Below are 23,646 nucleotides of genomic sequence, written 5' to 3' on the forward strand. Positions count from 1 at the left end.
AACTTAAAAAAAAGCAGAATTTTTAGCAGAGCTGTTGTATTGGATTGAATTATATTGTACATGTTCCTAATGAAGTTGCAGGTGACTAACCCTATACAATCTGCGGTAAGAATAGGACAAAGTAAAATCCCCCCTATTGTGAAAAATGAATTTCAGGCCCTGTACATCATCGTGGTGGGTTTGATTCAAACCTGTCATGAACCGCTCGGATGGGCTATAATGACAGTTTGACACCCATCTATCACCGGCCAACCAGGAGGCCAACCAGGAGACTTAATCAAACACACCCCAGCCTCTTGTGGTTAAAAATGTAAGAGATGTTTCTTTACCTGCTTGACAGTTTCGACTGAGACTCTAATCTTCCTCAGAAGTGTCATTGGTCCTTAAATTAAATTCATTATGGACGTGGACTTCATTGTTTTGTTTTATGGCACAAAAGACCAAGCGGCTTTGCCCCCCTAAAATGATGAAATTCCAGGCCTGCAATGCACACACAACGAACAAGTCAGAAAAGTGTATCCATCAGAGGAAAATGGGCTGATAAGATAAAAGCTTGTGCAACAAAAATAACCTTTCACCAGTTTCACCAGGTGCAGCCAATTATTTCAGGATACTCTGGAACTGGAATTTTTGACTGAATGTATGTCCGTGGTGTAATATATATACCTGGCAGTGGTTTCACATTATTGCAACACTTGACAGGTGATTGTAATGCACTATAAGAAACCCAACAATGCCCCAGCAAAGGCAAGGAAGAAAAATAATGTCAAAATGTATGCTAGTAAATCCCATTCCCCCGGATTAATTTGTTGAAAGCAACATATAGACTGTGCCAGTTTTCACTGGTTATGTTACATTTTTATAAATAGTTTCTGTGATCACCTACAAAAAGGTGTTGGCAGCTGTTTCTCATGAGTCTGTTTGCATGTTTTGTTACATGTGACATGGAACACTGCCAGCAAGCTAAACATCCCCATGCTATATACTGAATTAATTCAAATGAATGGAAATGTCTACATGTCTACTTAATTATTGCCTTCCCCCCCCCGGAGAACAATATGACACACACACACATACCTGCACGGATGCATTGCATTGCATTCATTAACATGTAATGTAATAAATGCAAAGCAGAAATGCCTGATTTCATCTGCATGTAACCACTTTTAGCAGGTACTAGGCACTATGGCTCAACAACAAAGGGTTAGCTGTGTAGCTGCAAGTACAACCACACTAAACAAGTTTTACCCCAACCTAGAAAACTCACTGTCAAAGTATCCAATCTTAATTTAACACATGATTTCTAAAAGTGACAGAATTTAGTCTTAAACTGTATGTTATGCCATATGGCACAACGCAACTTGTTCTAATGTAACAAATAAATGTGATTCTCTCTAAAAACATGAAATAATCTATAAAAGATAAATAAAAATGTTGTGAGGGCAGACCATTAGAGCAGTTCAGCTCTGTGCACCCACATCAGCAGCATCTTGATAGAATTTGGGAGAAGGTATGCTATTCACCCCACGTACCTTCCACTATCGCCCACATAGATGTTCCAAAAGCCATTACTCACACTAATTGAATTGCGTACACTCATTATTTATGTCTTACATCTGACTTAACTAAACCAACAGCTGTACATTACAGTGAAAATTAGGTTTTCTCTGAGGCCCCTTGTATCCCAAAGACAAAGCAAAAACAAAGCCATTAGAGAACCTTTGGCTCTGCACGTGTCTCTGGTATGCTCACAGAACAGTGACGGGTGTAAGGTATGTTTGTGCTGTCAGAAAAATTTGATCAGGGAGCTGGTTTCCAAGTATCCAGGGTGGAATAAAACATAAGAAAATATTGTTTTTCATCTAATGTTTCATTGGTGATGGATTGATGATTTGTTTGCCTTTGCCCTGTGTGTTTTCAAGGGAAAAGACAGTGATGAACAGCCACAGCTGACAGTTAACATCGGGGAACCACACACAGAGGCCCTGGAGGAGACTGTGGACAAAGGTGTTGATTTGGTTTATTCCCTCAATGACAGGCCGCCATGGTACCTCTGCATTCTGCTTGGCTTCCAGGTGAATGTCTTTTTTTCCCTTCTTTTTTTCTTGCACACACCTTCTTTAAAACTGCATTATGTAATTGCCTCTAAGGGGGGCAGAATAAGGCCAAAAACATGCTGAAAGACACACAACCTGGATAAATGATCACTTTGTTAAGTTTTTATGGCTAACCCTTTCATGCACAGTGGTCACTACAGTGGACAGCTATTTAAAAAAGCAGTTTTCTTATATGCATGATGATAGATTTTGATGGCATAGTTGTTCAGCCACTACAACGGACACTTTCATACACTACCACTTCATCTACAGTAACTTTTTGGGGTTGTAAATCAGTTGACTTATGTTATTATAAATGTAATTTGATGCCTAAAGAGAAATAAAAACGCTTAGGAAAAAAAAAATCCAGACCCTTTCATGCATGAAAGGGTTAATACATTAGCAAAACATTACACATTGTACACCTTCAGCAGATACAGGACAAAATCAGCATTCATTAGGTTAAAAGGTTTTTTTGTTTTTGGTGTGGTTGCTTTTTTTTCTTTACCAACCATATCTTTCACATTAATTACACATATGATCACAACACACTTCTAAACATTGGTTTTGACTGTACTCATCAGCTTTCAAGCTTTTTGTTTTGTTAATCGGATGTGGACAGCAGAGACCTTGCAAGATGCTCACCATGGCAACAACAATAAAAATGAGATTGATTCAACAAAGGAAAAAGAAAAAGAAGAAAAAAGGAAAACGTGACATAGGTTACATAGGACATCTAGGGTGAAGGCGGATGTTCTGCACAGATTAATCAGTAATTAAGAGGATATTTCTGATACAGATGTCAACATGCCGGAAAAAGGACACGATAAAAAATCTTGCCCACTGGTTGCTTCTGTGATTACATAAGAAAATCAGAAGACCAGAAGGTCATGAGTTTGATTTCAGAGCAAAGCAGCCATGACATTTGAATCATGCAGTAAAATTAGTTACGAGGAAGCCCTGCAAAATGGATGCATTCTGAAGTGTTGGTCATGAACCGGCAATTTAGATATTTTTAGACTCTAATATTATCAATTTTCAAGTGTGTTCAAGCCCCCATCTTGTACCAAGCAGCAGCACAAAAAAAGAAGAAAAAAGTTGGCTATTATTTGAGGTGTATGAAACTTCTGAAACATTTTCAGTTTATTCCTTCCAGCAGGGGATGTGAAACAAGAACAGTCCATCCTCATAAGAAAAAAGACAGTAGCCTATAGGTAGTAATTATGACCCAGGGAGGTGACACAATTCAGATGATATCAATATAAGGTGACTTGACAACATGATTTTGCCTTATTAGGAGGCAGGTTGGGTGGATGGTTGACTGGATGTTAGATGGCAAATAGTGGACTTAGCTGTAGGAGACCACTGTTCATCTCACATTTTCAACTGTGAGCGTCATGTTTATGGGCATATTATAAGAGTTGCACGGTCACCAGCTGGTAAAAAGCATTTACCATATAGAACACCAGTGTAAAAAGAGTCTTGAAAATTGTAAAACTAGCACTGTAAAAAATCCCAAGCAGAGCAGAGAGGACAGACGACTGTGTGTGCATAGTTTGCCTGAAGCTGACAGTGTTCTACTAGTCGGTAATGGGTTAAAAATACATATCATTTTGTTAGCCTGCATTTTAAAATTCATCATGGGGACTGCCCATTGGTTTAAAGGCACATTACACACAAAACATGCTATTACTCTTGCTATTACTAAGATTACTAAGATTACTAAAATGGAAGTTATGTGTAAATATACCTGCACACTGATTTCCTGTCTTTTCCATAGACTTTAAAACTCCCTCTCTTGTATAGTAACTGTGGATATCACCAAACTGTCAATCTATTGCACTCTGGCCAATAGAGACTAGAGTCTTACATCTTTCAGTGTAGGTCCCACCCACAAGATTCAGTTTGCCAGCATGTAAAACTTTTGAATATACAAACAAAAGTTTTTTCACATTTTAATCACAAATTATTTTTTCTTACACTAAAACATTTTCTGATTGCAGTTCTGATTTTCTGTCGGTAGTTTCACTCCCAAATAAGAATTTTGATGGCAAACCTATTCTGTTTGATTGCATAATAAAGACGTCTTACTCCAAGATGTGTTTGACGAGAGCTTTAACTCTCTCTGTATCATCTGACCAAACTTGATTTATAAAAAGTAGACATTTATTTTTCAATATCAGGCATGTGTTTAATATCCTTTACACGTCACCCTCCTCTCAGCATCCAGGGCCAAGAGTACCTCTGGACGCTGAGAAAGCTTTTGATCGTTTGGAAGTAGTTTTATTTCTTGGGTCAAACTGTTCCTCCTTTGGCCTCTGTCAGAACTAATGATAATTATTCATCTTATTTTCCTCTTCGGCGGGGGACCAGACAGGGTTGCCCCCTTCACCATTGCTTTTTGCCTTAGTGATGGAGCCTCTTGCCACCATCAAACAGTGTACAGATATCAAAGGGATCTTTAGAGCAAATCAGGAACACAAAATTTTGTTATATGCGGACGATGTCCTTCTGTATGTTTCTGACCCCCTCACAGGTTTTGGCAGTTTCTTCAGGCTATAAACTCAACCTTGACAAAAGCGAGCTCCTACCTATTACAAAAGCACCTTGTCAACTCTCACTTCGCTTGTTACCATTCAAAGTCATTGATAATAAGTTTAATTGTCTTGGAGTGTGTATCACGAAGTCCCATTTCCAACCCTCGAAGGCTAATTTTATCAGCATAATTAAAATGAACATCCTCCCCAAATGTTTATTTTTATTTCAGTGCATCCCATATTTCCTGACAAAAATATTCTTTACAAAGCTTGACAGTCTCATTTCGTCCTTTATTTGGAATAATGTTAATAATGATGTTCCGGCAAAGACCTAAAATACATGGTGGTATGGCTTTACCTGATTTTCAGATTTATTATTGGGCCGCCAATATTAGGAACTTATTATGTTGGTGATGAGATACATCTTGCCTGGATCTCTCAGGCTGGTTGCAAATAGAATCTGGTTCCTGTCGTCCTATCTCACTTTCTGCTCTCTTGTGTTCGTCCATTCCCTTACATATTCCTCAGACCTGCCAGAATCTGGTCGTGCGTCACTCCTTAAAAATCTGGTCTCAGTTTCGAAAACATTATGGGCTGGGGCTGGTCTCCATGTAAATTTATTTTTCTATCACAACCAATCATTTATTCCCACCCTCTCTTTTAGATTATATGTTTACTCAGTAGCTTGAAAATTGAGTGGGGAATATAAAGATGTTATATAAGGATGGCATCTTCATGTCATTTGATCAGGTCAGACAGGATCACGAGCTGGTAAAGAAAATCTTTACCAGCTCGTGATTTTTTCAGATATCTACAAGTCAGGCATTTTGTACAGAATCACTTTATTCAATTTCCCTCACCGCCACCAAAATCACCACTTGATTCAATCCTTCTGATTCAACCCCATCTGAGGTAAGAGGAACAGTTTACAAAACTATATTTCAAATGGAAGGATCCTCTTTGTCCATCGTAAAAGAAAACTGGGAAAATGACATGGAGACAAATATATCTGAGGTTCAAAGGGTTAGCATAAAGAAATCATTCTTCCTCCATCTGTGCGAGGCATAGCCTCATTCAGTTTAAGATTGTACATAGGCTTCATATGTCCAAGGTTAAACTGTCCAAAATATTTCCAGATGTCAGCCCTATCTGTGATTGGTGCAAGCAAGCACCTGCAACACTTTATCATATATTTTGGTCATGCTCTGGTTTAACGACATTCTGGCTCAATATTCTTTTATTGGAATTTCTGGTGTGCCAAAAGAGGATCTTCTTCCACAAAAACAGCAAATAAATAGTATAGCCTACTCCTCCCTTTTCACACGGCAGCTCAAATCTGAGATACACACTAAATCAATGGGGAAGTTTGAGGTGGCATGGCGTCCATTTATTTCTTATGTAGAACAGCTGACGATGGCTCTTGACTCTGAGTAAAGCCCAATTTCCACCAGGTCCATCATCGGCGCATTACAGCTGTGCTGCGGTCACCGGAGCTGATAGGTACCACTATAATCAATGAGAGTGTTTCCACTGGGAGCGTCCCAGCAGCGTCTCAGCAATGTCCCAGCAGCGTCTCAGCAACGTCCCAGCAGCGGCTCTCTGCGCCGCAGCGCTATCAATCTGCAGCATTTCTATTTTTGATGTAGCTGTTTCTAACTCGCGACAAGCTCAACAGAGCAGATCGCACCAGAGAGGAAGTCAGACACAGAATCGGCATAATAAAACTTCCGTCTTTCAAAATAAAACAACCCGTGCAGCATCCCGATCGTATTTCAGCAACAAACATGAATAAAACAGATAAAGACTTCATCTAGCTACGTAGCTACTGACAGAAAAATCAAAGAAAATTACCAAATCAAACCAAAAATTGAGCAAGTTAACAAAATCGGGCCGTTTAGTTGCTGCTACTACAGTAATTACGGTAGACTAAAGGCACTTGTTCAGATTTGATTGGGCTGCCGTAATTACTGTATTAACAGTGCAACTTCATTTTAAAAGGCAGATTTCTCTCCCAGAGCTCCACTGCTGTAACACTCCCGGTGTGAGTTGACGCTGGGCAGAGGACAGAGCTAAACCGTAGCGCAGCTGTTCCGCATCGCTGACGGACCCGGTGGAAATCCCCAGTAACACGTTAGATAGATTCACTGTGGAATTTTTATTTATTTATTTTAATTATTTTGTTTTATTTGTTTTTTTGTGTTGTGCTGTTATCTTTGTTTGATAGTGCATTGTCATTTCTGCTTTGTTTTGTCATGTTCTATCTTTGTGGTTTGTTTGTATCTGGGTTAAAAGGCTCAATAAAAACACATTGACCAAAAAAAAAGGTCAAAGTACCATACTATAATTTCAGGCAATATTTGTTTTGCTGCTCGCTGTGTTTTATGACCTGGTTATTTGTGGGAAATCTGGATCGACCCTCAGTAATTGCTGAGGAACACGCTCAACTGAGTTTCGGGGAAGAAAGGAAGAGGACATGTTTATTGTGGGATCCTATTGCAACGTCCATTTTCAAGTTTTAGAGCCCCTTGTACCTGTTTTTGTCACCTCACAAACTGCATATGCTTCCCAGAAATTAATATCAGGAAAAATAACTCTCTGGCACCCAGTTATCATCACTTTGGCTGATATGTTTTTAGTTAACTTGTAACATGATGTCTATTTTCCAGAACTTTATAATTTGGCTGCAATTTTTGGTAATATGTCTCATCTTAGTTATATTTGTTTCAACATCTGACTAAAACCCAGATAAGTAACACAAACAACCATTTAGTGCCTGTTATCAAAGTGTAGCTCTAGTTAACACTGGGGGAGGCATGATTCACTGGGCATTTTAACGACTAACTCCTCTACACAGGAAAAACATAACAGGGAGAGTGGACTGAAGTGAGAAGCTGTAAATTCCCAGGTGTCTGTCCGAAAAACAGTCAAAACACCACATGTGTCTGCATCATCTAGGTCATCCAGAGCCATAACAAAACCCCAAACATTTTACTTGATACAAATCTTTTAATCACGAGTGTTGTGCACATCACATCGTTAAATAATTAAATCACCAATCACCTCGTCTGAATGCTAGAGAGCATGAAGATATGCCACAGGGATTATCAGGTACTCTTTTCCCTGCGTCTAAAAAGACTCTGCAGTTATTTCCAGCATCTGACCACCCTTTAATCCTCAGCCACACTCTTTTAATGTATATGTTGCTGCAGTAGCATTCAGGCCTAAAATCTCTAAAACATACATAACAGCAACAGGTGCATTAAAGTTTAGATGCATTTACATTTTATAATAATAAACTAATAATAAAGAAATTCTGTTTGAAACAGGTAGTTATGGTTAGGGTTAGGGTTATCAACTTCAATCATATTGCAATCAATTTAATGGGGAATAAGGGCCCTATTTTAACCATGTATAGCGCATGGCATGTATTTGGTCTAAAAGGGATGGACAGCTGCAGTGTATCTTAAGCAAGCCATACTCAAACAGGAGTGAATGGTGGATTGGTTGGGAACTATTTTAAGTCAATAATTAATACAAAATATACATTTCAGTGGGCATATATAGTAGCACTTAACTCAAAATAAACAGTACAGAGGTCTGGAGAAATAGTACAATAAATATAAGAAACACTCAATATGTGTTAATATGACCAATTTGATCACTTAAAAACACATATAAATACTTCAGTGGTTATTGTAAACCTTTGAGAGAAAAGAAAAGGTCCATGCAGATGAATTGTTTTGATTTTGTAAAACAGTGCCTGTCATGCCAGTCAAGGTGGTTAGAATTGAAACATAGTATGCAACCATTGGTTATTTATGCCCCCATTACTTTTAATGCCAATGCCAATGACCCTCTGGTTACATGAGGGTCAGTATGTCAATTTACACGTTAACATTTACACAGCTGTAAAGGAACTTTTGTCAATCTGACATGAATATATATTCACTGGGCATGAAATGAGGCCTCGTAAGTGTCTTTTTTTCCTCGAGGAAACATCCACCCAGTTTCTTCTGTCATGTAACTGACCTTAGCCATCTCCCTTTGACTTAGGGGAGTTAGTAGGTTCAAAAATACCCCCATAAATCTAGGGAGGCCTATCAACATCTGTCTTTGATTTGTTTTTTTTGTCTTTTTCCCCCTTCATCCAAATTCTTTTGGATCAATGGCAATCCTCACAGCACCCATTCCTCACAAAAGACACGTGCGTGCACTTGGGTGTGCTCTTGAGTGTACAGGACAGTTGAGCCTCACAGTTTAGCGGTAGAAGTACAAGATTTACAAGGATATTTTGCTTTAGCTCATAATCCCCCATGCCGCTTTTTGGCAGATTTATAAGGAAATAAATAAAAACATAAAAAGCTCAATACTGCAATCCACAGATTTGTGCCAAGACCGTTAAATGAAGACAGACAAAGATGGTAGATGTATTTACCTATAAAAAGTTATTCATGCCCTTTAAACCATCATATAACACATGTGATGCAGTGATGGGGGAATACTAGCCTACATAAACTACACAAAAGATTCATATGTGTCATATAGCTGTTCACATGGCTAGCAGTGGAATTGTATGGTGGCATGTAAGGTAACCACACAAATCACGTGAATGGGTTCCTGAGATAGATACAACACTACAAAAACACAAAAAATGGACACAACCCGAAGGATAAGCACCACTGGAGCAGGGGAAACCACTGTACACAGCTTATCAGGAAAATAACAATTACCTTCTTAACAGCTCACAATAATCTGACACCAGGTCAGTGAAACCAATGTTTCCACAGACAGACAAAAGAAAAAACTAAACACTGAACATCCCAAAAACCAGAAACCAGTTCAAAACCAGAGCTAACCCAACATTCAGATGGACCAAATCACATAATCAGTACCAATTTTCTAACAATAGACGATCCCCAATTTTTCATGAAACACCTTTTTGGCCACAACAAATAGGAGACACACCATGTAGTTTTAACAAGTAGACCAAATTAAAGGATTAACTATTCATAATATGATGTGATGTATGTGTTTGACTCCCACCCCCCATGAGGGACACTCTGGCTCAGCGACAGGCTCCTTCACTTAAAGTGTGTGAAGGAGTGATATTACAGGTCCTTCCTCCCTGCAGCTAACCCAGAGACCACAGCATGTGGGTAAAACCAACATTCAGATGGACCAAATCACATAATCAGTACCAATTTTCTAACAATGGACGATCCCCCATTTTTTATGAAACAGCTTTTTGACCACAACAAATAGGAGACTTAACAAGTTTACTTTACAAAATAGACCAAATTAAAGGATTAACTATTCATAATATGGTGTGATGTATGTGATGCATGAGTGGAGAGTGTGTTTGACTCCTTGACTCCCACCCCTGAGGGACACTCTGACTCAGCGACAGGCTCCTTCACCCGAAACTGTGTGAAGGAGCGATATTACAGGTCCTTCCTCCCTGCAGCTGTCAGACTGTACTACTAGCACTGCTCCCATTAGACCTCACACATGTACATTTCCCCACTGAGTGACTAATAAAGGAACATCTTATCTTATCTTGTGTGCATTGTAGGGTGCATGAAACCCAAAACGAAGAACTAACGCAACTTAAACAAAACAAGCAGGTGCCTGAAGGGAGACGGGGAAGGAGAGGTGCAGCAGTAAGGCAGTCAGGCATAAATAACGAAAAAAACGTGGGTCCTCATGTTCCCCCTGCAGAGACAGAGCAGACAGACATATGAATCACACAGCAAACCATAGATGACAACTGAGATCATCACAGGATCTTGACAGGGCCCGGTAGTTTTGTATTTTCGTTGAGTTAGTTTTTTGTCTTGTCTACTTCCTGTTTTATTTTGGAATGTCTTGTCTAACTTCCTCCCCTCCTGTTTGCCTCCCTTCCCCAAATGTGTTACACCTGTGCCTCGTTATCAAGTGTATATATGTGGTGTGCTCTTTCCCTTCTGTGCCAGATCGTCTTGTCAGTTCCCTGTCAGAGTCCCAGTGTTATCTCAGTTTAGATTCTTAGTGTTATTGACCAGTTTTTGCCCTGTGAATCTGGACTTCCTGGTTTCTGACGTTTGGACTGAATTAAATGACTTGAGAACTCTTCATCCCTGTGTCCCGTGTCTCTGCATTTGAGTCCACTTGGTCTGTGCCTGACAGATCTGTCATGTTTTAGTAGCAATATTTTAGATTTTGTTGAATAACTCAAGTCAAAGTTTTATGATTTCTACTTAATACCATGCAGTGAGGGGACACAATATTAGCAGCAGATGTACAATATAATGCTATCTGATACTGTAATAAATACCATCTGTAGGGGGCTTATATAGTGTTCAGCTTTCTTGAGACTGGTCTGATCCTGGTTTGTTTCATTTAATTTGTGTTATTACATTCAATTTCATATTTCATATTTTCGTCTACCTCCACAGCATTACATCCTTGCATTCGGTGGCATCATTGCAGTCCCACTGATCCTGGCTGAGCCCCTCTGCATAAAGGACAACAATGCAGCCAAAAGCCAGCTCATATCCACCATCTTTTTTGTTTCGGGGTTATGCACGCTTCTGCAAACAGCAGTTGGCACCAGGTAACGCTATCACTATCTTTCCACATCGTTAGAACACAGAGTACTACGACATTGCAGATTTACTGATAGAGTACTTGAGAAATTTCTACATGCTCCCGATTTGGGCGTGTGTGTCTGTGTACTTAGTAAGTGTTGTCTTTCAATTATGTCAGTTACAAAGTGATGCAACGCTCCAGTTAATAATATCCTTAAGATGAAGGAAACTCCCTCATAAACCTTTTCCCTGAATATTTTACACCTCTGATGATAAAATGTGACCTTTTACAGGATTATATGACAGTACAATGCATTCCCCCAACACACTCTCTACATACGCTGCCTCCTTCCAGTGGTCCTATGATGGCTTCACAAACGTCATGCCCAGACAAAGCAGCATTAAGCTGTATTTGCAACAGCCTGAGGTTACAGTTCAACTCAGCTCATGCAGAAACCCCTGTGGTGTTTCATGTGCTGTACAACAGTGAGTCAGTCAGCCACCAGGATATACATGACACTAGCAGTGGAAATGAGATGTATCCCTTACACTCTCCGATATGTACACAGCTTAATTTGTAGCTTTTCTTTAATAGAGATGTGAAATCCTGGGAGCTCTTTGGCATTTTGATAAGAAAATCCTTTTTGAATCTGATGGATCAATCTCTATACTTTATGAAAGCTTCCATCGGTGTCACAGAGCAGCTGCCTCCCACACATTGAGTACAATACAATGCAGGATTGTACTCTATGTGCGCACACATTTCTCTGCACAGCTGTAACTATAAGCCTGAGCAAACAGCTACGGTACCTGTAAGGCTTTTGTTTGAGTACTCCACCTACACAGTTTGGCAAAAGCTAAAAGGGACAAAAATGGAAACCCAGCAAACACGTTGACATTGAATAATATGGAAGTTAATCTCTATTTTCATTTTACCTGTGCAATGAACCGTAGAAACTGTGGTATGACGTCCTTTGTAATATGAAAGAAAGCGTAAGAGGTAAACATCCAGGGCAACACAACAAAAGCAATGAAGCAAAACCTACTGCACGCTGCAAATTTGGAGAGTATTCCTCATGGAAAGCTGTGTCAAAATGGATTTTTGACAAGGAATTAAAACTGAAAAATTGAAATCAGAGAGAATAAAATATAAGCACAGAGGAAAATTGCCAGTGATTTGTGAAATTATAAGATAAAACATAGATAAGTTTCAGAGTCATTAAGAATTGTCATGGGATCCATTGTATTCCACCCAAAAAGCTCTTGCATCATTTTGTTACCTGACTGAACCCCAGTCTATGACAAAGAAACCAACTCATTAAAATCAACAGCTCTCCCTTCAGATTTCACTCTAGTCTGCAGAGACATCATTTGGTCCAGTGACCTCTGACCTTATTGACTTGCAGGTTACCAATCCTCCAGGGGGGGACCTTCAGTTTCATCACTCCAACCCTGGCCATTCTTGCTCTGCCTAAGTGGCAGTGCCCAGCCCCAAATGCACCAATTATGGTATCCACAGAGCTGCAGAATGCAACCAGCCCGCTACAAATGGAAAATTCTGATGAGATCTGGATGTCACGAATGCGTGAGGTATGTAAAATATCAACTTGGGCCACCTTCTGAATGCTGTCAGTAAATATGACTCCCAGTGCCTTGTGTGCCCCCAAGGTGAATCAAATCCATTACTCTAGCTGTGCTAATGAATTTAGGGGGAACCATGAAGATCCTGTATCATATTATCACACCTCAATCTTTGTATGCTGAAGGAAACAGTCATATGGTTCATAAGATTCGGTTTATCTCTATATGTGTTCATCCAGAAAGATTAAACAAAAATGTACCACTTTGCATGAGAAGGAAAACTACCAAAAGCAATTTGCATGCCAAACTTCTTGGCAAGTATTGAATTTTAGACTTGATATGTATAAATTATTTAGGTTGTATATTAATCTCCTATGAAAATCTAGTTTCAGTTAAGACTCAATTATTTGACTGAAATTGAAGAATTTGAAAACAGGAATGCCAACATAAGCTTCAAATTGAATTAAAATATTAACCTTTTTGAGAAAAATATTTTAAATATGAGTTAAAAACCTGAAAAATGTTCAAATGTTTAACCCTCCTGTTGTCCTCGAGTTAAGGAAGGAAGGAAAGGAGGAAGGAAGGGAGGGAGGAAGAAGGAAGGAAGGGAGGATGGAAGAGAGAAAGAAGGAAGGAAGGGAGGAAGAAGGAAGGAAAGGAGGAGGAAAGTGGAGGGAAGGAAGGAAGGGAGGAAGGAGGGAGGAAGAAGGGAGGAGGGAAGGAAGGGGGGAGGGAGGGAGGGAGAAAGGAAGGGAGGAAGAAGTAAGGAAAGGGGAAGGGAGGAAGGAGGGAGAAGGAAGGGAGGGAGGAAGAAGGAAGGAAAGGAGGGAGGAAGAAGGAAGGGAGGGAGGGAAGGAAGGGGGAGGGAGGGAGGGAAGGAAGGAAGGAAGGAAGGGGGGAGGGAGGGAGGGAGGGAGGGAGGGAGGAAGAAGTAAGGAAAGGGGAAGGGAGGAAGGAGGGAGAAGGAAGGGAGGAAGGAGGGAGGAAGAAGGAAGGAAAGGAGGGAGGAAGAAGGAAGGGAGGGAGGGAAGGAAGGGGGGAGGGAGGGAGGGAGGGAAGGAAGGAAGGAAGGAAGGAAGGAAGGGGGGAGGGAGGGAGGGAGGGAGGAAAGAAGGACGGAAGGAAGGAAGGGAGGAAGAAGTAAGGAAAGGGGAAGGGAGGAAGGAGGGAGAAGGAAGGAAGAGTCAAAACAGACAGGGTCAATTTGACCCAGGAGGATGACACGAAGGTTTTTAAAAAAAAGATTCAAGTACACTGCTAAAAAAAATATTAGTATTAAAGTGACTTTGTCATTAAGAAAGACAAATGTGGAGTGATGCAGTAAGAAAACAGCGGTATATTTACTCTATCTATTCTATTTCTCCCTTGTCTCGCTATCCACAGATCCAGGGAGCCATCCTGGTGTCGTCTCTGCTCCAGATTTTCCTAGGGTTTTCTGGGATGGTGGGCTTTGTACTCAAATATATCGGCCCGCTGGCTATCGCTCCCACCATCAACCTTATTGGCCTGTCGCTGTTCATTGAGGCTGGCAAGAAGTCTGGAGGCCACTGGGGAATAGCGGCTCTGTGAGTGGAAAGGGTTTTAATTCACTGGGTTATTACACACAAAAAGGGAGGATTACATTCTTAGAGAGAAGGGCGTGAACATGTGTGTGCAATTTAATATATGTTGATATAATGATAATATGTGTCTATCCTTGTAGGGCCTGTAAATGCAGCCAAATGTCTATATTCATTCAGCGTGTATTGACCTGGTTGAAACATTTTTATTTAATTTCACTATCTAAATCCACCTAATCTCCATGGCTACTGTCACTTCCTACTGTTACTCCCTGTTTCACATAAACTCTCCTTTCATTTACCTTTGCCTCTGCTCTGTCCAACCTCATGAAACCTTACCGCTGCCGTCTCCAGATAATGCAGGCTAAAGTCATTACATAGAGTGATCCTTGTGGGTTTTAAAAGGTTCAGCACATCCACCTCCTGGTGCCATGTATGTATGGTAATCAGTCATATCCTTCTTAGCCTCAGTGCCCTGCTCCCTCTCAGCAGTTTCCGTACAGGACATTCAGCAGCTTACAGGAGCAGAGAGACACACACTGCTTGTGGTTGTAATTCAACACTCCTTGCACACAAAACATAATGAAGAAGCATGATCTGTATAAGTTAAATATTTGTTGAAATTCATCATAATGACAATCCAGGATCAAAATTCAGGCAGAATGAGGAGGCTTTTCCTAAAAAACAAAAGGAGAATGTATAGATCCCTCATGACACACTAAAAGTGAGTTTCAGTGCATTTATCTACAGAAACCTTGCCCTGTGCTGCCCCATATTCATTTTGCTGTGTGGAGGAACATGTATGGGCATTAACCTTTGGGGCGGTGGGTGAAAAAACCCCCATAGCAATAATGGTGTGAGGACAGGACTCTATAAAAACATAACATCATAGCAGCCAAGCACTTCTGGTTAACCACAACTGACAACTCATTCTGCCTTTAAATACTGTTGTGTGACAGCGAAGTGAGAGAGTTGCAAAGTAGACGTTTAATTTCTGAAATAAATCACTTTCCTCCTTTATTGGTGTCAGCACTAGAAGAGAGGAAGCTGATTCACATTTTCGAAATTGGTGTTGTCAACATGCATTACTAGTCTGGTTTTGGCTCACGGAGAACTTCTGCCTTTGGAGACTGTATACCTGAGCAAATGCACTTCTCCCTTCTGTCCTTTTCTGAATGGGTAAAGATAGCATTATCTTCAGCATGAAGTTCCAGGACAGACGTAGTGGAGACCTTTGACGTAACGTTAAACCTTAAGTAAACTTAAGTAGGAGAGCTTAGCATCTGATCTTTAGAATTCGTACACCAGATGGCAGGTTTTTACATATGCGTTGAGATGAATAACGGCTGGATGGCCCGACGGCTGATGGTCCCCAAGATCAAACTCTTCAGTGAGATCAACTAAGGCAATGTAGAGTGGTTGCCTTTTACACTGTGAAAATCATGCTTCATTTTTAGAGCCATAGCTCTACTGGAACTGGTCATAGCCTTGGTTAGGTTTACATGTGTATTCCTGGCTCAGGCAAGAATGTAATCAAAATAGATCATAGTTTTTGGAACGGGGATGCTTCCAGGATTGGATCTTCCTTCAGGATACCTGCAAGGATGTGGTCCAGACATGCAGAGAAGGATCCCTTTACATCCTCTTGTGAATGGTTGTTGCCCAGCTTTAAACAGACTGATAAAGCAATGGCAGTTTTATCATGTATTAATATTATATCCTTTTTGCTGTTATTGTCGTTGTTGTTGTTGTTGTAAACATTGCAAAAACAAAAAAAACAAAAAATGTAAATATATTACAATTTGGCATTTTTTAGTCAAAGCACATATTTTTTCATTGCATAATCCACTTATATGTTTAGACTGATTCTGCACTGAATGTAAATGTTTAAATCAGATTTGAGTAACATTTATTTTTTTCTATTTTTTCCAAAATAGAATAAGCTTTTATGAGGTCTATTTGTTGCTAAGTAGACATTTCCACTGAAATAACATGCACCATGACATTTGTATCCAGTTTTATGCACAGTTTGCAGTGTTTTCATGCACAGCATGAAGCGTTTCACTCACAGCATGGAATGCCATTCAGTGGCAGGGAACTGAATAAAGTATTATTTTAATGGTCCCTTCTGCCACACTTGCACTCACTGATATTATTCTTCACAAAAGTATCATGTAGACGTGCCTACTGTGTAAAATGCATGTTTTAGCTTGTTCTTACCTCATAACTATGCTTTATGGAAGCATAAAATTCTTAACAATTACAATAATAGTTGTGCGTGAGGACAAGGCCTCGGGGGAAACGTCTGTGAGTGACACATTTTGTCCTGTCTCTGTTTTCCCACAGCACGGTCTGTCTTATCCTCCTGTTTTCTCAGTATCTCAGCAAAGTGGATGTTCCAATGATTGCTTACAAGGATAAGAAGTGGAAGGTTTTCCAATATCCGCTCTTCAAGCTATTCTCTGTGAGTTGTCAACGTTACACAAACATCAAGCTTATCTATTATAGTAAAAAAAACAAAAAACATGAACATTTCCTTTCAGGTTGTTTAGCCCTTAAAACCTCTTTATACCATCCCTGCCTTCATTCAAAACTGTCCATTTTAAGGACTAATGAACAGCCAAACACTCTCTACTACAAATGGTTAAATATTCTGTATTCTGAAATCTGCCAGTATGAAAGAAACATCTGTCAATCCTGTAAGAAACATGAACTTAAACATACATTTTTTGTAATAAGTTTGGAGTGAATATTACAAAAAATACTCACCCTTTTTTGTTAACACCCAAATAGCAGTACATTTGACAGGAAAAAAATGAAAACAATTGTTTAAAATTAATGACAGGGTTGAGGGTCTTTTCTTCTTCCTCTTCATAATTGATGAAGAGGAAGTCGTTTGTCTTCAGAAGTCCCAACACCATTTTAAACCCTTGAACTGTGACTCTCTTATAATTACAGATACCACCTGTCAAACAATTGCCTTTGGTGATATGATTGTTTTAAAAAAAAATCTTTATCTATCCAAAGATGGGTTTTAGCCAGGCGGGGAGTTCCAGTCATCTGAAATGAGGCCAACGCAGAAGTAACATAGAACTGCATTCTATCAAAAGGCCACCAGGGGGCGACCGTTTTGGTGTCAAAAGGACTTCCGTCTCTATACAAGTCAATGGAGAATTCACCAACTTCTCACTTGATTTCTAACCTCAGTAAATGTTTTCAAAATGTGTTTATGGTCTCAATAAGTAGTTTAAAGCCTTCTTCAATGCAGTATGATGTTCATTTGTGAAATTTTGGCCTCCCTGATTTTATATTTGACGATAAAGCAGGGTATGCATTAGGGCGTGGCTACGTCGTGATTGACAGGTTGATTGTCCAATGTCCTCGAGGGCTGGATCTACAACCTATCGCAAACTCCCAGTCTATGGTTTTAGCTAAGCAAGCATGCTCCTTTTAAATTCCACACTGCTTCACCTTCATGATTATTGCACATAACCGAAATATTCAACTACTCACTGTCGAGCAGATCACACTCATATATATAATGCCATACACTGCATATTTTGTGCTACGGAATTCATTTTTATGAATATTTGCTTTAGTAAACAGGACACATTTCGTCTATCCAGCAACAACAAATACATACTGTAAGTGGTGGCAGAGGTGTTGAGTTTGGTCAATGGCAATGCTTTAAAGCTCCTGTGTGTGAATGTACATGAATCACAATTTACATGGTGAAAATGAAAATGTATGCTAAAAGACGACAACGTCAAACTGAATGTAGAAGTTTATGTACAGGGCTGAAGACTTTTGAGTCAGTTTGGCTTCAGGGTTTAATGGCTTTCAACACATTTTGGCAGAATGAGTCACATCTTTTGAAAGCCAACAAAACCCAAAGAAAAAAAACCCCTAAGGTTTGTTGACCTTTAAGTTTGTTGACATTTTTATAACTATCCATCAGTATTTTGTGGTTGTCATCATCAAATACACAAAACATATAGAAAAGCACGTTTCAGTGTAAAGGAATGAAGCCAGGGATTATATATCAGCATAATAAAAACCCATCTACAGTATGAGGTTAGCCCCACCCAACAGTATACACAGTGCGTTGCCAAGTCCTGTTCAAGTGAGCGTATAATGCATGACATATATCAGAAATATATTTTGTAGTTTATGTTTCTTTTATGGCTATTGCTCAATGTCTTCATCTCATCTTCCAGAATCCTATAAGTAAACGTGTAAAGATAAGACCCAAGAAAAAAATCAAGGAAATATAACGAACACACTTGGCTGGCATGTTGTCTGCACTGAAGCTGCTGTTTGTATGATAAACGCATTCTTGTGGGCACGACAAACAACACCAGTCTGCACGATTACATTTGTAGAGGCTTGTTTAGTTTAGTTTAGTTACAGTACAGTAATTAAATGAATTACCACAACATATTAAACTCATAATTCATTGTGTTCTCAAACATTCGAATAATTCAATAAAGGTCACATTTAGGGGTGGATCGATATATATTGGTTGTTTGATTTGACTGCCTTTGGCTCTTAATCCAAAAATGACAACTTCTGGGTAATGTTGGCTATGAGAAGATAGGTATTTGAGTGAGGATCTTTTACTTTGCACTGATTTCAGTCTTCAAAACACGGATTGAATGCTAACTCACCAGGATTTAAGGAACTCCTTAAAGGAATTGCAGTAGTGTGTATTTTGTGTTGGTTGAATCCCAGTTCAAATGAGACATTGTGTATCTGATAACAAATTCTAGGCTTTGTTCGGGATGTGTGGCGGGTGGCTGGTCTGCTTCTTATTGACCATCTTTGATGTCCTGCCTTCAAAGTCTGATGAGTACGGCTACTCAGCCAGGACTGACATCAGCCTGGAGGCTGTGACAAATTCCCCTTGGTTCCATGTACCTTACCCAGGTTAGTGCACAAATATCATACTTTAACACAATACTTTTGATACTGGATACCTAATTAGTCAAACCTGGTAAAATTTAAACCTTATAGCTATAAGCAGTCATCACCCATGATAACCAAACTCTCTTTCAATGTTATATATATAGTTGTACATAATGGTTTCTATGTTTTGAAGGTGGACAATGTGTTTATGTACTTCCACTAAAGAACATAACTGTCAAATTGTCTTAATTGTTGTGTCCTAAGAACTTGTTTGTACTTCTCTTGTAATTCATTTCATTCTTGGCCAGTATGCATATCAAGTGCAGAGAAGATGTTTATCTGAAGGCTGTACTCCCACACTCTAATGAACTCTAATGAACCAAAATTTCGCTGAATCTCTTGGAGCGAATGAAAATGATCAGCCTTTGTTTAAATTGCTTAACACATATCTCCAGATATCTTCAGAGGTCATGTTAGATCTGTTGAACAAGAACAGGTTTTCATAACTGCACCAGCAAGAAGAACTTTCTGAGAACAGTCATTCACTGTAACTAAACAGGCAATAACTTTGATAACAAAATTCCACAAACTTTGATTTTCAAGACTAAATGATACTACCAATAATAATTTTAGCAATTAAATGTTTCCATCTTGTAACAGATAGATATATAGATACAGTATATAGATATATATCCACATGTATTGTTTCTTCTATCAAAAATTGAATGCATATGTCTGTCAAAAGCTTCTTTGCGGTGTCAGTGCAATGCCGATTTTCTTATTTATAACTATAACAAAGTCTATTTTTGATTATTTGCACATGACACTTCCTGGTTGCAAGCAGTACATTGCTCTGGCCATGTGAGCCAGAAAATAATCTAAAATAATAACAGAGAAAACAGTATTTTTATACAATGGCAAACAAAACATATTCCCTATAAAGAAGTTTGGGAAAATGTCTGTATGTAATAGCTTTGGCAGGACATTGAGTGTAAATGTTTATGAATTAAGGATATTCACCCCAACAGCAACAGCAAGGTGAATCTGCTTATTTGACTCTGTTATCCTCATATGAACCCAAAACCCTTGTTTGACAGTGATCGTGCAGATAAAGTTAAAATTACTCCTCAGTTGTCACCTGTCATCATAAGGCAGAACTGATGCATCTCCAATAAAGTAATATACCAATTAAAGTAATTAAACAACATACAATGGAATTTAATAACTCTAAGTCATAAATTTGGTACTTGGTACATGGTACATTGGATATTATCTTCTTAGAAACTTAGATACTGTCACCTGTTAATGCCTGCCTTAAACAAACATTGATACATTGCCTAATAACTGTCAAATGTACCTTGTTGTTGTAAATGTTATATTAGAGTATCTATATATTGCCAAAGGGGAAATTGTTCCTGCAGTGACATGCATAAGAAGAGCATAATGCCAGTATTACACAATACTCACCCTCCAACACATCAATACAATAATTAAAATGTATAACGAAGGGTCACAGCAGTTAACACAGTATTCAGAGATGTGTTGAGAGCAAAAATAACACGCCAGGTGGGTTTTAAATACGTTAAGTACGTTAATTCACCATGTAGATGTTTGTATGCTTGCATTTGAGTGCATACGCATATATATACAGATACGTGGAACAAGGCTTACATTTTAGCATGTTGCTTTTGTAATCACTGATATTGAAATGGATGAGTTTGAAGGGAGCCTGTTAGATTTTTTTTAATAGTCTAACCAACTTGGAGAACATGCACTGTGTTAAAAATATAACAGAATGCTTTCAAAGAAGTTTTTCGCTTGGTTGAATTGGAAACATTTACACACCATAATAGAGACGATGATGTAGAGCCCGAAATGTTTACGCTCAGTTAAGTTCCTGCTTCTTCTCGTTTTACTGTTCACGAATCATTCATGTCATGTTGCCACCCTAGGTTGCCACTCACAAGTTACAAGCTTCCACTCCACCATTAAGATCAAACACTAATTAGATTGAAAGTCGTGGGGGGATTGGGGAGTTCAGTGTGTGTGTGTCTAACCACAATAACCCTGGTTCAAGTCCAGATGGAGCATATTGTTGCAACTTGTAGCAAAAATGCACATTATTGGATCTTGAAAATATTTGCATTAAAATCTTGAAAACAAATATATATTTATATTAATTTAAATGAAAATGAGCTGGATAATATCGTTAAACTTTGTTCCATTGAGGGGAAACATTATCCAAAACACTTGTACCAACTGACAGGAATAGCTTGTACAGCAAAAAAGGATATGAGCCCTCTCTGGCTTCCCACCCATGTACATTGGGTTTATTTGAGCATGACAAGTATTTTTATTGAATATATCCTCAATTCAATTACACAACTTTAAATATTTGTATTCGACTGTCCCCACATGTTAACCACGTATACCCTGTGGATATAAAAACTTTGGGAGTGCATGAAAAATAAAAATGCAAGATCATACATTATATACTGATGTTATCAAGCACAGGGCTATATTATTTCAAGCTGCGGGGTTGTAAGAACCATAGCAGAAGGAAAGAAGCACGCCCTTGCACAATATCAGACAGCCAACATCTGATATTCACCTGTTATTTGTGCAAGAAATTCATTATCCAGAAAATCAGGCTTCTGCTGGGACTAACTAGGTGCTTGAAACAGATGAGTTCACTATATTACAACCTTGCAAAATGTTAGGAAATAAAATCTTAGCATGGTATTTGGATGTCCAAATGTTTGCTTAAAAGATTGAGTAAAGTCAGCATTGCGTCATGTACACCTTTGTTCTGACAGATGTTGTGTACTGTTGCCTGTCTATAAATCCCTCGACAGATCAAGAGGAAAATAAATCTCGGCTTTTTAACATATGAACCTTGGGAGCTAATGTATGCTTATTCTGTATCATACTTAAGGTCAATGGGGTCTGCCTACAGTGAGTGTGTCTTCAGTGTTGGGTATGATGGCTGGCGTCTTGGCATCCACCATGGAATCCATCGGTGACTACTATGCTTGTGCTCGTCTGTCCGGTGCCCCTCCTCCTCCAACTCATGCCATCAACAGAGGCATTGCTGTGGAGGGCATTGGCTGCATCCTGGCTGCTTTGTGGGGAACTGGAAATGGCACTACATCTTACAGCCAGAACATTGCTGCACTTGGCATTACCAAGGTACACATAATAATTGTCTCCTCTTGTGTTGCATTCAATTATTTTTTTCTTTACAGATATGAAAGCAGATATGAAGTGCTAAATTGCCTTCTACTGACCTGATAAAGATACAGTTTTTAAATCGAGAATCACATACAAACCTACACATGATAACTTTAAACAGTTTTAACGGGCAATGGGCTGCATTCTAATCACACCCTTATCTTTATTTACATATATCCATAGACTGTATAAAAGAAATGGACATAACATCCGTGATGTCACCCATTGGTTTGTGGACTGCTGCTTGGAAGCCAATAGTTTCGAATCTGGGCAGCGCCATCTTGAAAATTTCAGGTGCATGCTGGGAAAAATAAAAACACGGATTCTACTTATATGGGCATGAGGCGGGGCCATGGGCGGAGCCAACAGGGGAGCGGGGAGGTTGCTATGGTTGTGAGGGCTGGATCTTGAGGACATTGGGCAATCAACCTGTCAATCACGACATAGCCACGGCTTAATACATACCCTGCTTTATCATCAAATATAAAAACAGGGAGGCCAAAATGTCCCAAATGAACATCATACTGCATTGAAGAAGGCTTCAAACTAGCGATTGAGACCATAAACACATTTTGAAAACGTTTACTGAGGTTAGAAATCAAGTGAGAAGTTGGTGAATTCTCCATTGACTTGTATAGAGAAGGAAGTCCTTTTGACACCAAAACTGTCGCCCCCTGGTGGCCTTTTGATAGAATGCAGTTCTAAGTTACTTCCGCGTTGGCCTCATTTCAGACGACCGGAACTCCCCGCCTGCATATATCCAAACATAAGCTGCCACTGTTAAATTTGATCTATTTGCTTTTAGAGCTTTGTGAGCAGAACTAGTTTACTGCATCTGGAAAGATAAATTCTTGTCATTTTGTGTGTGAGGCAGTGAAGCACTTTGAGATCTAGCAGAGCGTGTGCCTCTCTGCACTCGGGAGAATCCCTGCTGCTTTCTTTAATGCCGGTACATTGCAATAAAAACTCAAGTGGACTTTTGTAAGCTAAAAGGCTTAGTGAGGAGCACGCAAGGGTCACTTCCTACCCAGATAATTTTTTATGACCCAAAGGTTTATTATTATCAGGATTATCATTAATTATTCTTGGTTTTTAGGCCTGTTTGACAAAAACATGTGTTTGACATGTGAATTCCAGTCTTCATTCACACTCACATAGCAAAAGCCCAGTC

General features: G+C 39.3%; 1 protein-coding gene across 1 annotated transcript in view; it reads left to right on the plus strand.

Moving 5' to 3' along the window:
- Positions 1-23,646, plus strand: part of si:dkey-106n21.1 (solute carrier family 23 member 2) — a 43,450-nt gene that overhangs the window by 11,260 nt on the left and 8,544 nt on the right. The window contains exons 2-8 of the mRNA XM_053319474.1: positions 1,923-2,075; positions 11,068-11,225; positions 12,606-12,789; positions 14,164-14,345; positions 16,686-16,803; positions 19,109-19,265; positions 22,180-22,433. Of these exons, the coding sequence (XP_053175449.1) occupies positions 1,923-2,075; positions 11,068-11,225; positions 12,606-12,789; positions 14,164-14,345; positions 16,686-16,803; positions 19,109-19,265; positions 22,180-22,433 (1,206 nt within the window). The remainder of the gene's footprint in view (positions 1-1,922; positions 2,076-11,067; positions 11,226-12,605; positions 12,790-14,163; positions 14,346-16,685; positions 16,804-19,108; positions 19,266-22,179; positions 22,434-23,646) is intronic.

Source organism: Scomber japonicus, chromosome 5 (assembly GCF_027409825.1).
Source record: "Scomber japonicus isolate fScoJap1 chromosome 5, fScoJap1.pri, whole genome shotgun sequence".
Taxonomy (NCBI): domain Eukaryota; kingdom Metazoa; phylum Chordata; class Actinopteri; order Scombriformes; family Scombridae; genus Scomber; species Scomber japonicus.